Source organism: Electrona antarctica (genome assembly GCF_951216825.1).
Source record: "Electrona antarctica genome assembly, chromosome: 11".
Taxonomy (NCBI): domain Eukaryota; kingdom Metazoa; phylum Chordata; class Actinopteri; order Myctophiformes; family Myctophidae; genus Electrona; species Electrona antarctica.
Genome location: NC_136792.1, coordinates 48,486,959 through 48,501,308, shown reverse-complemented (window position 1 = coordinate 48,501,308; position 14,350 = coordinate 48,486,959). Strand labels below are relative to the sequence as shown.

At 41.3% G+C, this 14,350-nt stretch overlaps 2 protein-coding genes across 9 annotated transcripts in view; both read right to left on the bottom strand.

Moving 5' to 3' along the window:
* The window catches only part of trip12 (thyroid hormone receptor interactor 12), a 63,544-nt gene extending 62,541 nt beyond the window's left edge, over positions 1–1,003 (bottom strand). For all 8 annotated transcript variants that reach the window (XM_079513403.1, XM_079513407.1, XM_079513400.1 and 5 more), the window contains exon 1: positions 870–1,003. The gene's annotated coding sequence lies outside the window, so the exon portion shown is untranslated. The remainder of the gene's footprint in view (positions 1–869) is intronic.
* A 7,446-nt stretch (positions 1,004–8,449) lies between these two features.
* Positions 8,450–14,350, bottom strand: part of rasa2 (RAS p21 protein activator 2) — an 80,043-nt gene continuing 74,142 nt past the window's right edge. The window contains exon 24 of the mRNA XM_079514659.1: positions 8,450–14,303. Coding sequence (XP_079370785.1) covers positions 14,273–14,303 — 31 coding nt within the window. The 3' untranslated portion in view covers positions 8,450–14,272. The remainder of the gene's footprint in view (positions 14,304–14,350) is intronic.

Sequence of the window (14,350 nt, the reverse complement as noted above, 5' to 3'; positions counted from 1 at the left end):
GCACTTCTGTAGCCCAAGTAGCAAATAGCAATGATGGTTACCATTAGCGGAGCAGCAGCTTAACTAGCTAGTTGATTAAAACGGATTAAGAAAACTTAATTAACATTCAGTCTGAACCCGTTCAACCTTACAACCAAGACAAATCGATTACTTAATAATAACACGATAGACAGCCAGCCGAGGTCTATCTATTCTTCTTCCACTGTGGGGGTTAATACTCAATGTTAATAAATACAAAACTGTTATGTCAGGTGACGGTGATGTAGTATTAACAAAGAAGAGTTATTTGTTAAGATTATCCGGCTAAACGATCATTTGTTGACCGCATTAATATATCCGGTTACAGCAGTCTATGGGTAAACATTGTGAGGTTAGCCTAGCCTAGCAGCTAGGCTAGCTGTGGCACTGACTGCAAGCTAATGGACGTTAGCATTGGAGCCTTGTTGTCGCCAGCCAGGACTGAGCTAACAGCGTTAACAAATAAACTGCCAACTCGACAAGACAAGAGGCCAGTAGGATTCATGTTCAAACAAACGACACACAAACAATCAATGATAGTTCTAAAACATCCATAAAGTGAGCTAGTGGGAGATGTTTTTTTAACTGTCACGCTAGTAGCTCGCGAGTTAGCTGAACAAACGAAATGGCCTCTGGTACATTTTTTCTCCCCTTGGTTGCTTGCATCTCCAACTAAACACACAAAAAAACAGCAAAGGGAACATGACTCGTCGAGACATTTTCCGCAACACACAACAAACCATTAATTTTCCCCCCGTTAGGGCGGATATATTACATGGATTAGATATCGACGTTTGTTGTGGCCAGGATGATATGTCAGTATATGTTGTTGTGTATCATTGTTTTGTTACCTATTTGTTCCAGTGTTGTAGTTGTTGTAACAGACAGACAGTGCACCAACCAGCTCCTCTTTCTCTCTCTCTCTCTCTATGCTGCCAGTGCCTGCTAACGTTCACATCAGCTGAGGGGCCTGGAACTACTGCAATATACCTCCGCCGAGAGAGTCTTCCTTCCGCTATAGGAGGAACTACTTTGTTCTGGTGGCTTGTTTCGACATCAGGGTTTTATTTTTATTTTACAGAATACACCCGTATTACTGTAATTATAACATTCTTCATTAAAGAGGCCACAAGGCGAGTGAGCCATTTCTTTCCCCCGACAATGTCACTCACGACATTATTCAAATCAGGTGTTGTTGTTGGTAACTGGTAAGGTGGTGAAGAAGGCTGTGTACTTGCTGTATTCATCCGCTGGGTCGTGACCCCGGCCGTCCCCAATATTCAGTAAAACAAATCAAATTATATCCGAGTCGGATTGATATGCAAAATCACTTTAATTAATCAAGGGTTATTTTTTAGAATGAACTAGAATTGCTTTACTACCTCTTGAATTTGCTGTTATCCAAGCAAATTCATCATTGCATCCCTCAAAGGTCTTTTTTAAATAATATGAAAAAACTTAATTCTGGGGAAACCCTAGGCGACCCAAGGCCATTTTGGAAATACTGTATGATCCCACCAGCGGAAGTGCAACGAACCATGTACAGTACAACCCAGATTCGGCACAAACAAGGGACTAAATTATTTTGCTCCTATGCCACCAAAATGTGGAACGCCCTACCAACAGTCATTAAGACATGCGAATCCCTTGACTCCTTCAAAACCGCTCTCAAAGGGCACCTACGGACGGCTGTAATTCGAAACTGGCCTCCGTAAAATCTGAATTCCCCCCACCGCCCACCCCCTTTTCCCCCTTACTGTATGTTTCTTTTCCCTTTTTACCTCCCTTATGATGAATTCCTGTTCTGTTCTTTGACTATATATAGAAGTGTCTATTTGTATGTCTCTAAATGTTTTGATGAATTGAACAAGGTGGACCCTCTTGTAAACAAGTGTAAGGCTTAATTGGGTCTTTGTATTGAGTTTGTGCTTGAAATGTATTGTAATTCTGCAAACTGTTAATAAATATTTCAATCAATCAAACCAACCCTCCATCTGATCCTTGTGTGCTCGGGGGTCTCCTTCCAGTGGGACGTGCATCAAGGACCTCCCTAGGGAGACGCTCGAGAGGCATCCTAACCAGATGCCCGAAACACCTAAGCTGGCTCCTCTCCAAGCAAAGAAGCAGTGCCAGTGCATGCATGGTTCTACTCTCGCTTGCGTGACTGAACCTCTCACCCTATCTCTAAGGGCCGATTCATACTCCTATTTTACCGCTGTTTGGGCGCTGTAGTGCCGAAATGATTTCGGCTCGTCAGGAATTTTCAGTAGCACCGAAGAGCCGACTTTAGGATGGTACCCGCCCCCCCGAACCTCAAATTACGTCACATTGTAGGCTCTACAGAGCCGAACCGACTTTTATTCGGCTCTAAAATAGGAGTATGAATCGGCCCTTAGGGAGATGCCATCTGTCTGAGAAAACTAATTTCTGACGTTCTCAAAAATATATTAATATCTATAAAATATATTTTTGAATTTTCATTTCTGCTAAGCAGCAACCTATATGCTTTGAATAATTTGATTTACATTAGGACAAATTTGCACGACTGAAAAGACGAAACAGAAGTGGGGGGAGATGGGGCATCCACTTTACTCCAGAATCATTTTATGCACCTCCGTTGCAGACTTTGAAAATTGTGTGACTCAAAAGTCTGGCGTGACTCGCTTAAAGGGATAGTTCAGATTTTTTTAACTTAAGCTGTATGAATACTTGCCATTAATATAGTGGTTGCAACTGTATGAATTGATTGCCTGAGTCCCGTGGTGGGAGTTCTGCTCTAGTTTTGGTCAACATTAAGTAGTTCCGGTCATTTTGTGGGGGGCACTGAGGCCACGCAGTAAAAGTCAATCAATTCACAAAACTAACGTCATTTGTATTGTTGACCTATTTCTAAAATATTAGCACAACTTTCGTTCAACATTGACCCCTCTATCACATGGAACTATTTTTTGGGCGTAGTGATATGGACACAAAAAAACGTGATTTCCGTGTGATAGAGGGGTAAAAAATGAACGAAAGTTGCACTAATATTTTAGAAATAGGTCAACAATACAAATGACGTTAGTTTTGTGGATTCATTTACTTTTAATGCGTGGCCCCCTGTGCCCCCCACAAAGTGACCGGAACTACTTCATATTTCACCAAAACCAGAGCAGAAATCCCACCACGGTACTAGGGCAATCAATTAATACAATTGCAACCACTATATTAATGGCAAATATTTCATACAGCTTAAGTTAAAAAAATCTGAACTGTCCCTTTAAGAGACTACTATGGTATAGGCTTAGTATAACATTATTATCTCCACCAGGTCAGGAGGTCGATATTATGTTTGTGGCCCAATGCAACTCCTTGCAACAAAACAGTTTAAAGGTCCTGTCACACCAATGCAACTCCTTGCAACTGCCACTGGCGATAATGGTTGCATGCATGCAACTACTTGCAAATGTGTGGTTGCGAGGAGTTGCATGGCCTTAGCCCATGTGAGTGAGTGACTGACTGCATGAGTCTGGAGCTAATCTCACAAATCGCTGGACAGAGTGTTAAACTTGTTGTGCAAGCAGCAGTAGGCAAATGAAGACTGTTCTTCTTTTTCCTTCAGGTGTCGCCACAGCGAATGATCTCCCTCCATCTCACCCAGTCCTCTGCCTCTAACTTCATGTCCTCTTTCACTACATCCATAAATCTTCTCTTTATAGTCTTCCTCGAGGCCTCCTGCCTGGCAGTTCCAACCTGCAACATCCTTCCCCCGATACTGTATAGAGGGTATGCGTGACATCATCATCAAACCAGGAAGTTATGCAGGAACGCCTACTGAGTGGCAAAAACTACTTTCTGGCCTTGACAGCCCATACATCCACACAGAAAAGTCCTATCTGATTGCATTAAACAACATTAAACAATGTTAAACTCACTTTGCATGTTGCTTTGCCACTCGATTTGCCACTCGATGTGCCATTCACTTTAAGCATGCGCATACTCTCTATACTCACTATTCCTCCTCTTCCAGTCTGGCGGCTCTTTAGCTGGCCACTCTGGCTTTATCTCCAAAACATCTGTCTGACATGACATCATGACATGAATACATGCCACTGATGTACTCGTTATCCTGATCCTATCCATACTTGTTACTTCCAGAAATCACCCTCAGGGTGACAGTGTACTACAGCAGGCCGCTTCACCTTTTGGCCTATAACTCTTGAACCATTTGTGTAATGACGATTTCCTGTATAGAGGGTATGCGTGTGACATCATCATCAAACCAGGAAGTTACGCAGGAACGCCTACTGAGTGGCAAAAGACTACTTTCTGGCCTTGACAGCCCATACATCCACACAGAAAAGTCATATCTGATTGCATTAAACAACATTAAACAATGTTAAACTCACTTTGCCTGTCGATTTGCCACTCGATTAAGCATGCACATACTCTATTAGCAGGGAGCTGTCAGTGGGCTGTGTAAGAATCCCCTTGAGGAGGTCTTATGGTTTAGGCGCCTTAGGCGTTGGGGGAGGGAGTCGAATAGCTTGAGCCCGGTATCTTAGTTCGGGTACCTCCTTTTTATATTGCTTGAAGTATATTATTATATTATATTATTGATCTTCTTTCTTCTGGCACACTTCTTAAGGCCTATTCATAGTCTGGACTTTCGGTGGTGAGGTGACCACCGCTCCGGTGGTGAGCTGACCACCGGAGCTGAAATAACAGGTGGTGAGTAAAAACAGAGAGAAGGGCTGGAGTGGTGGCGGTGGTTTGCTCTTCACCGCGGCTCATGACGTCATGTTGTAGTTCGGTGGTCACCTAACCACCAAAAATCCACACTATGTATAAGCCTTTAGACTCTCTGACTGGTGGGTCTATTATATGCCACACATTATAGGGTGACGTGACGTCGTGGCCTGACGTCACGCCGCCGACCGTTTCCGTGACAACAATTTGGTTGTACAGTCAAATGTATTTCGTAAATTACGACACAAGAACTAAAAAACATTGCAAGGATGCAACTGGGACGTATCCTCAGTGATGTATCTCAAGGTCATCGGGGTTTCGGGTCTTCCAACATCATACCCCTCACTCGGGTGACCCAGCCGGGGGGTGATCAAGTCCCAATTTACGTCCCAGTAGCTACCCTTGATCAGTCCCATTAGGGAATAACCAGGGACACACAATCCGCTGCTCCAGAACTACTCTGCCGGTGCTGGGCGGGCCATCCGACGGGTACCGGACGGGCCATCCGGCACGGGGAGGGACTAGGCACTGTGGGTTAACTCCTCCTACGCCTCACCAGGTCCTCTCCTGCTCTCACCAGGTGCACCCAGGACCTTTGCGTTGCACCAGATTCCCAGCACCAGACACTTCATTCGGGAGTGGTGGATTCCGGATTACGGTGGGCCTAAAGGCCTCACATGGGTTTTTTTGGGCGTCCTCCTCACGGCGGACATAGGCTTGGGCGCTAACCCAAACTGCTTACCCGGATGCCGTCTACATTCTGGCTGCCAACCATCTCTCGGGTGGTCACCAGACTATTCCCGGTTGTCACATTATAGTCTATTCCTATGAGTCACTATAAATAGAAGAACTATAAGAACTAAAAAACATCGCAAGGTTGCAACTGTATACTCAGCCAAAACTCTGGGTGTACTACTGGCCTCTGACCTCTGTCTTGAGGCCCAGGTTAAATCCGTGGTTCGCACTTGTGTTTTTCATTTACGCAACATTTACAGAATCCCACCAGTCCTTTCCACCCCTAACCTTCATAAAGTTGTTAATGCACTCATTTCATCCCGTTTGGACTATTGTAACGCCCTCTATTCAACACTCAGCAAAGGATCCATACACCACCTACAGTTATAGCCTGGCTAATAAACCAGACCGAATCAGCCGCTGGCAAAAAAAAAATTGCCTGCCGGCGGATTATATCCCGCGACAGTGTTGTGTGATATTAGTCTGGTTTATTAGCCTGGCTACTACAGTTAGTACAGAACGCAGCTGCAAGACTCATCACTGGAACAAGAAGATTTGAACACATCACCCCGGTACTGGCCTCACTGCACTGGCTGCCTGTACATTTTAGAATTGATTTTAAGATTTTTATACTGACTTTTAAAGCTCTAAATGGCCTGGCACCGCAATACCTAGCGGAACTACTTGAACCCCAATTAAGGTCTTCTAATTTATCCCTACTAGAGGTTCCGAAAACAAATCTGGTGAAAAACGGGGATAGGGCCTTTGCAAGTAGGGCTCCCAGGCTTTGGAACAGCCTGCCATCGGACCTGAGATTTGTTAGCTCCTTAACTATTTTTTTAAAACCAAATTAAAGACCCACTTTTATAGGAAAGCCTTTTTAAACCCATAGCCATAACAATGTATGCTTTTAAATTTTGAATTTCGACTGACACTGTGATTCTATTCTGCCTTGTTGTTGTAAATGATTGTTATGTAGCATGATTCACTGTTTTTATATTGTTAATCACTTTGTGACATTGTCTAAAAAGGTGCTATATAAATAAAGTTTATTATTATTAGTATTACTCCTCATATAGGCCATGCTGATTTCTGCCTAAATAGATTTAGCATTTTCCACAAAACAAATATTTATTGCTATACAAATCCTACAGATTTTGTTTAAAACTCACAAGTCGGTAGTAGTGAGTAGCCTATCTCTAGTGACATGTGATAAACATGCATCATTGAGATTGTCAGATTTAATTCAGATTGGCTATGGTCCATGGATGCCTTCCCAAGTTTGCATAAGGAGCCTATTTTACAAAACATGCCCCAAATCATGAACATGACACATTGAGGGGCTTAAACAACACAGAGCCAAAAACAATTTCACTTAAGACTAAAAGATGCCGCCAGGAATGTTATTTAATGTCTACTATAATTTCACCAAATTAAATTAGGTCCAAATTATCTTGGGAGTCATTATTGTGACAATGAGCGTTTTGATATTTTTCCCGTTTTTATTTTTGAATTTCCCTTTGGGGTTTAATAAAGTATCTATCTTTATCTATAATAAAGTATCTATCTATCTATCTATCTATCTATGTATTTTCTTAAAATATTCAATGTTCAATTGGACTAGTATCCCGGATGGAAAAAAATGGAAGGTACTATCACTATAGCACAGGGATGGGCCACATGCGGCCCCCACCTTCACTTAATGTGGCCCTCAGGTTAATGTCAGAATACTGATATAATATTGGTTTCAGCTGTTACAATTCCACAATATGCAAACATGACCGTAGCTCAATGCTCAACACAAGTATAATTAAAGGCATTTGAAATTACATAAAAATGTTAATTTTCAGGATTCCAATTAAAAAAATAGCAAAACATTATTCAAGATTTCGAATGTAGCAAAAATAGCCGATCTACAAGCACAAAATGTGTCGCAGCGCGACGCGTTTTGAGCTATTTTTTCTACGACAGTATAATATATGGCCCTAGGGAGTGAGTGTGGAAATATAGTGGCCCTCTCCATTGTCAAAGTTGCACACCCCTGCTATAGCACATTAATTGCAAATTATATTCTGGCCTCCAGTATATTTTACATCACAGCTGAGTAGACCGGCTGTGATTCCCCATCAGTACAGTAGGCGCTGCTGTCTGCCAGCTTGCCGTTGGTTTCCCCCACTGTGTTTTAGTTCCTTTTCACCCAGATAAACTCTTCATGTGAATCATCCCCAGCAACCACGTTTGGTGGCCAAGTTTCGTCCATGTTTGACATTGTGAGTTCCTTAAACAGAGAGGATTCTCGTGGTGTAAGCCTATCACCATTTAACCTGGGCGGGAACACCTTTTGGTGTTTTAAACATTGTTATAATTTAGCTATTGAAAAATAGCAGATCAAAAGTGAAAATGTGCCTCAAATGTTTTTAACTCAAATCTTTGCTTCTGGAGGGTCCCTGGAACAACATATTTTCAGATGGGGGTCGGAGGCCAATTACAGATCATTTTTGGGGTCCTTGACATGAAACATTGAGTGATATAGGCCTAGAAACCTAGGTATTTCAGGGAAAAAAACATTTCTTTTCAGGCCTAAATGGGTTCAATGCATTTATCACTGTGCACCCTGCGTGCTCCTTTAGAAAGCAGCTCTGAATTTCCAAACGACCAGAGATAGTGTACGTGTGATGACGTGGATGCACACCGGTGTTGTGCTATATTTTTATTGGGATGTCCCAGCCCTGCAATTCTGAGTGGTTTTGGGACCAGATTGTGAGGAGTCACACACTGTGCTGATTTTGTTTTGGGACATATTAACTATACTAATTGTTCCAAGCCTGGAAGGAATGAAGGATGCATTCCATTTCTTGTCAAGATTATGTCAGACTCTTACCACATGGTCTGAATCCTTCATCCATGTCAGTTCTACCAAAATGACTACATGTAGTACACAGAAAATTATAATACTTTCCACCACATATCGAGAAAATCCGCAAAAGCTGAAGAGCATTGCCAGTTTATTGTAAATAATTCCAATGGACAAATAAAAAAGAAAATGCAGAGAAGATTAATTATAAAATATTTAATGTTTAAATAACAAAAACAAATTAAAAACAATTTAAACGCATACCGTGTTCTCAAGCTTGTTAGAGAGTAGAGACAGTGTTTTAAAAGCTGACAAAACAATCTTGCAAAACCTGACTTAAGAGTGCCATACAGTTGGACATTGGTTGGAAAATTCAGGAAATTTATTATTTGGCAACATTTGATGTTCCTTAAGACAGTGGTTTTCAAACAGTGGTCCAGGGACCAATAGTGGTCCTTGACGGGGTTCCAGTCGGTCCCCAGCTAAATGATGAAGAGTTGGTAACCAAATTTAGATCTTTAACTCTTGACAGTGTGAAATAAAACCTAATAAATAGACCATTAGGTTTCTTTCTACACTCTCAAGACTTACATTATTGTTAAACATCTGCATTACGTAATTTACAAGAAGACTAACACAATTAGAGAATGTAATCGTTTTTGATCAACCCGTTATCTCTCCTAATTGTAACAACATCAATACAGCATGGAAGTGTGGACAAAATGTAAGTTTTGGGTCCGAGAGGCTAAATCTTATCAAATGGTGATCCGTGGCTCAAATGTCGAATAAATAATGGGCCTTGATATGAAAAGGGTTGAAAACCACTGCCTTAAAAGATGTCTAATTTGATCCCACCTCATTCACATTTCTGAGGCTATAAGTGCCTTGAAGGAAACTTCAGAACATTAAACCTGGCCAGCCACAATTTAAGCTTAAGAACAATGATGTTTTTTCTTTTTGTACAAATAGTCTCCCTCATGAATAACATTAACCATCCTATGACTTGAGTAAAAAACAAACATTTGACATTTTAGACAGGCTGGATGCATGGCATGCCAAGAGAGAAATATCAATCCAAGGAAGCTTTCGACAAGGGATGTACAGCATAAAAAGGCCACTGCATATTTCACCGCATCCATATCTCGTTTTAAATCATGTGATATAAAATCTAAACAGTTAAAAAAATAATAATGTTAGGTGGCTGAAAAAAAAATCCCTTATGATCGAAAAATAGATAGAAACTATAAATGCCTTAAGGACTGAATTCACCCAACATTTACCTTCATACGCAAATGAATATATTACCAAAACACATGAACCACAAGGCTAATAGCCCTAGCTAGTGATGACCTTTACATGCAAGCCGTACAACAGAATTCAAGCCCGATTTGTACACATCACGTCTCACACCAGAAATAACCGATCTACAAGCTCACAATGTGCTGCACATAGATGTGGCAATTATTTGAGATAATCACAATTATTTTTTGCATAATCGTCAATGTTGAAAAATGTCCATACATTTTCAAACATGCCCAAATCGATTAAATCAATTAATTACCAGCTGCATTATTATTATCTGCAACACACACACACACACACACACACACACACACCTCCCCTACCGGATACTTTTGGTGTGAGACACTGGCGTGCAACCAAGTATTATCTAAATGAATAAAAGTGAATAATACATTTAATAAATGGCTACCTGTAACCAAATGCAGCAACCAGTTTAAAGCAACCTGCCTGGTGTCGGTAAAACTGTCCGAATTTATAAAAGAAAAACTAAAAAGGTATAGGCATTTACGCTTGCATATACTGCATTTTGTCAAATCAACCAACCGATTGAGGCGTCAATCTACATTTGATTGTGATTATCGGCAGTCTAATTAAGCCGGTTAGTTGCAGCCTGCATGTAAATATGATCACTGCCAACCAGATTCCAGTGGGACAGTAGCCTGGGCAGCATTCCTTTTCAGGTTTAATTATGATCCGGTCGGGAGCGGATGATATCGTTACGATGTTGTAGTCATTGTTTTGTAGTCATCAGGCCGGAACCCTCAATCTGGAACTTCCTTTCCCTCAAACCGGAAGAACAATACCTTCCTAATAAAAGCCTTGATACGGCGTAGTTTCGCTGGTTTCTAAAACATGAATGTGAAGTGTACTTTCCGGAGACTAGCATTTAGCGTCTGTATACCTTAGTTATCCCACGGGGGAAATTCTATTCTCATCGTTGGCTACGGGAGAACGAGTCACGCTTTTATTGGGAAATGATGGGAAGGCATTATTCTTCGAGGGAAAGGAAGGAAGTTCCAGATTGAGGGTTCCGGCCTGATGACTATTAAACAATGACTACTACATGACGTAACGATATCAACCGCTCCCGACTGGACAACAATTTAGTAACACAGACAAGGCTTTCCTCCTCCGAGGTGGAAAGCCTGGTGACGTGAGGTTATAGTGGGACAGAGACAGGATTCACATCGGTAACACTGCATCAACTATCGAGACATTGTGCAGTACGCGTTACCACATATCGACGTATGTAAAGGTAACTTCCCTTGGATGAGAAAAAGCAGCCAGCTTCAAAGTAGCACTGAAGACAAGAATGTGGTACCGTTAATAAATTGACAGTTTAGAAAGACGTTAAATCAGTGTTAAAAAAAAAGAAAAGAAAAAAAACACATAAAAACATATTCCTGAAAAATATACTGTTAAATATGTAGGACATGCATGTTAGAAATATATGGTGGACCAAAGACAAAACTTGACTGACAACAAATATTTCCACACTTAAAAAACCCAAAACATAACATGGTTAACCCTGTACTAATCAGCATTACTATGTGCCCCTCTTGTTATTCTAAATTCAAGTTTCTAGGCATTGTTCAAATGGGCAGTTTTGATAACATTGATAGGAGTATGACTTGTCATTGTTTACATCTACAGTTTAAGTCCTATAGACACAAAACCATGATTAAATTAATGTGATTGTTCATCTGTTATACAATTTGACTTCTAGACTGGATTGCCATACAACAGTGGTTCTCAACCAGTGGTCCGGGGACCACCAGTAGACCTTTAGGGGGTTCCAGGTGATCCCCAGCTAAATGTTGAAGAGTTGGTAACCAAATTGACTCTTGAGAGTATACAATTACACCAGATGAACCCTTACACGGGTCCATTTGGTTTCATTTTTAGCTCTCAAGAGTTCAATTATTATTGTTAAACATCTGCATTACTTAATTTACAAGAAGGCTACACAATTAGAGAATGTAGAAGAATTGTTATTTTTGATCAACGTTTGCGTGTTATCTCTCCTATGGAACCACATCAATACAGCATGGAATTGTGGACAAAATTCCTTCCAACGATAACAAAATGTTCAACGTTTTGGGTCTGAGAGGTTAAATCTCATCAAATGGTGGTTCCGTGGCTCAAATGACGAATAAATAATGGACCTTGATATGAAGGAGGTTGGAAAAACCACTGCCGTACAAGAACGATGTATAGAAGCCATAGCCATGGTTGTACTTTAGCCCATTTTGAGCGGGAACCCCTTTTGGTGTTAGCATCATGTTATGCTTTAGCTATTGAAAAATAGCAGATCTACAAGCTCATAGCGCGCCACCGAGTGGCACGCTACGAGCTTGTAGGTCTGCTATTTTTTTTTTTATCGAAGAACCGACATAGAAACATAGCTTTTTCAGAAAACTGTCTGGATATAGAAGACATTTTTAGAATCTGATCTCAGGTCAAAATGGGTTAAAGGTATGGCTTCTATTTGCAGCACTGGCTAGATGTTTTTGGTCGTGTTTATGATAGCGAACACAACACGTTGCCTTCACACGGGGAGATGCAAAGATGCAGTCTACCATTCATTGTCAATGGAAGCGACGATGCAATGATGCATGTAGCTTGCTCCAAGTATGCCAGAAGTATACCAAGTATGCCAGAAAGAAACAGAAAGTGAAAAACTTTTAAACTTCAGCAAAAGAGCATTTTAAAACAACAGGTGTCTGAAGTGACAACAGGAGTGACTACCGCAGGAGTTTTGGCGTGCTGTCGTACAAAAAAGGTTCAGGGTGCAATGGCGTGTGCTAGTTCAGGGGCAATGATTGTTGGGAACCGGCTTAAGAGTCCTGGATAAGACAACCCGATATGTGGTAGACTGACCGTCAAAGCTTCCTGTGTCAATTCATTAGTCACATCAACTATAGCCGAATAGACAGCGACGGTATGCAGATAACCAAAGTCAACATGATTAGGGCCGATTCATACTCTTATTTTAGAGTCGAATAAAAGTCGGTTCGGATCTGTAGAGCCTACAATGTGACGTCATTTGAGGTTCGGGGGGGGGGGGGGGGGGGGGGGTACCGTACTAAAGTCGGCTCTTCGGTGCTACTGAAAACTTCTGACGAGCCGAAATCATTTCGGCACTACAGAGCCGAAACAGCGGTAAAATAGGAGTATGAATCGGCCCTTAGAGGTGCTCCAATCGATCGGCCACCGGTGGTCGGATGATTTTCACTCAAAATGACTCGGTGATCGGCAGTTTATCCGATGAGAAACCGATCTTTTATACCAATGGTATAAAAGGTCAATCAGATATAGTATAATATCGTTTTGCACTTTGACAGGCGTGCACACACAGTCACACACACACACACACACACACACACACACACACACACACACACTCACACTCTCGCTCTCTCTTTGAGGTGGGTTTTGACGTATAATAATCGGTGACCTCTAAACAGGATACATGTGTGACGGCAGCTGTACCGATACCGCAATCATTTTCACATCCAATCACAGACCACAATTAAATGCAGGTGTGTCCACACAACTGAGAGAAGAACCGGGTCCAATCGAATGGTCTCTATGTCAATATAAAGGGTACGTTACCAAAAATGTACACAAGAACAAAATATATAATTTTTTCCCCATTTTTTTAAAACCTCTGTCTGTATTCAAAATACATTAATATTCCTTTTTTTGTTATCCAAGGTAAACCCACAAAATTGTCTTTGGCATAGGAAAAATAGCTATTAAAAAAATCAACAAGCTATGTTATATCGTACAGTAAAGAAACAAGAACGTACACAAGATCATGCAACTGATCAATATTTATGGCCAATGCCGATATCCATGTATCTAAATGTTTCCATCTGGATTGATCCAAATATTTAAAGTGCTTCTGCATTATTCCCTCGCCACTTGATGTGGAAAAACAAAAAAGTAAAAAGAAAAACTAACAAAAAAACATCCATCAACAAAGTAAGGCAGATTGTTGTTTTTTTGTCTATTCAACCGGGTGAGGAAAAACTATTCTTTTGTTCAGGAATTACAAGAAACAATAAAAAAAAACAAAAAACATTCCCTTTAAAAGAACGAATAATGATTATCAAGGACTACCGTAAGGAAGTGATGTACCTTAAAATAGAAAATCTACAGATTGTGAAAGCATCATATGATGGTCGATGATACAAAGATGCGTGAATAGAAGTGTTTTTTTAGCAGCCTATTCACACACTGACAAACTAAGATTCTTCTTCAACTGTAGAAAAACAACAAAAAAGGGAGAAGATACGATCGAAACTGTGCAACAAAAAAAAAAGAAATGGACATAAAAGACAAATGCCCTGCATCTCTCTGCGGTGTGTCTATGCACACGGGGTCGAGCAGACAGGGTGACAGACACCGCAAAAAGCAAGAAGCACAGCTTCCTTCTCAAGCCCCATTCAGGGGGGGGCGGTCACGCTTCTTCGGGGGGGGGGTCACGCGTCGCTCTCTTGGACCTGAAGGATGTGTTCTCTTGTGGGTGCACACCGCAGGCCGATACCGTCCGATGTAGGATGGCAGCGTTACTGCCCCCCCCTGCTGGTGTGGCTGTCTCAGGGCCAAGCCTGCCTGCACTGCTTATTATTAGGATGTTTTCCCCACTATTGGATTGTGCCTGAAACACAGGAACAACAAACGTGGCTCAGTTATCTTCATGTGTGC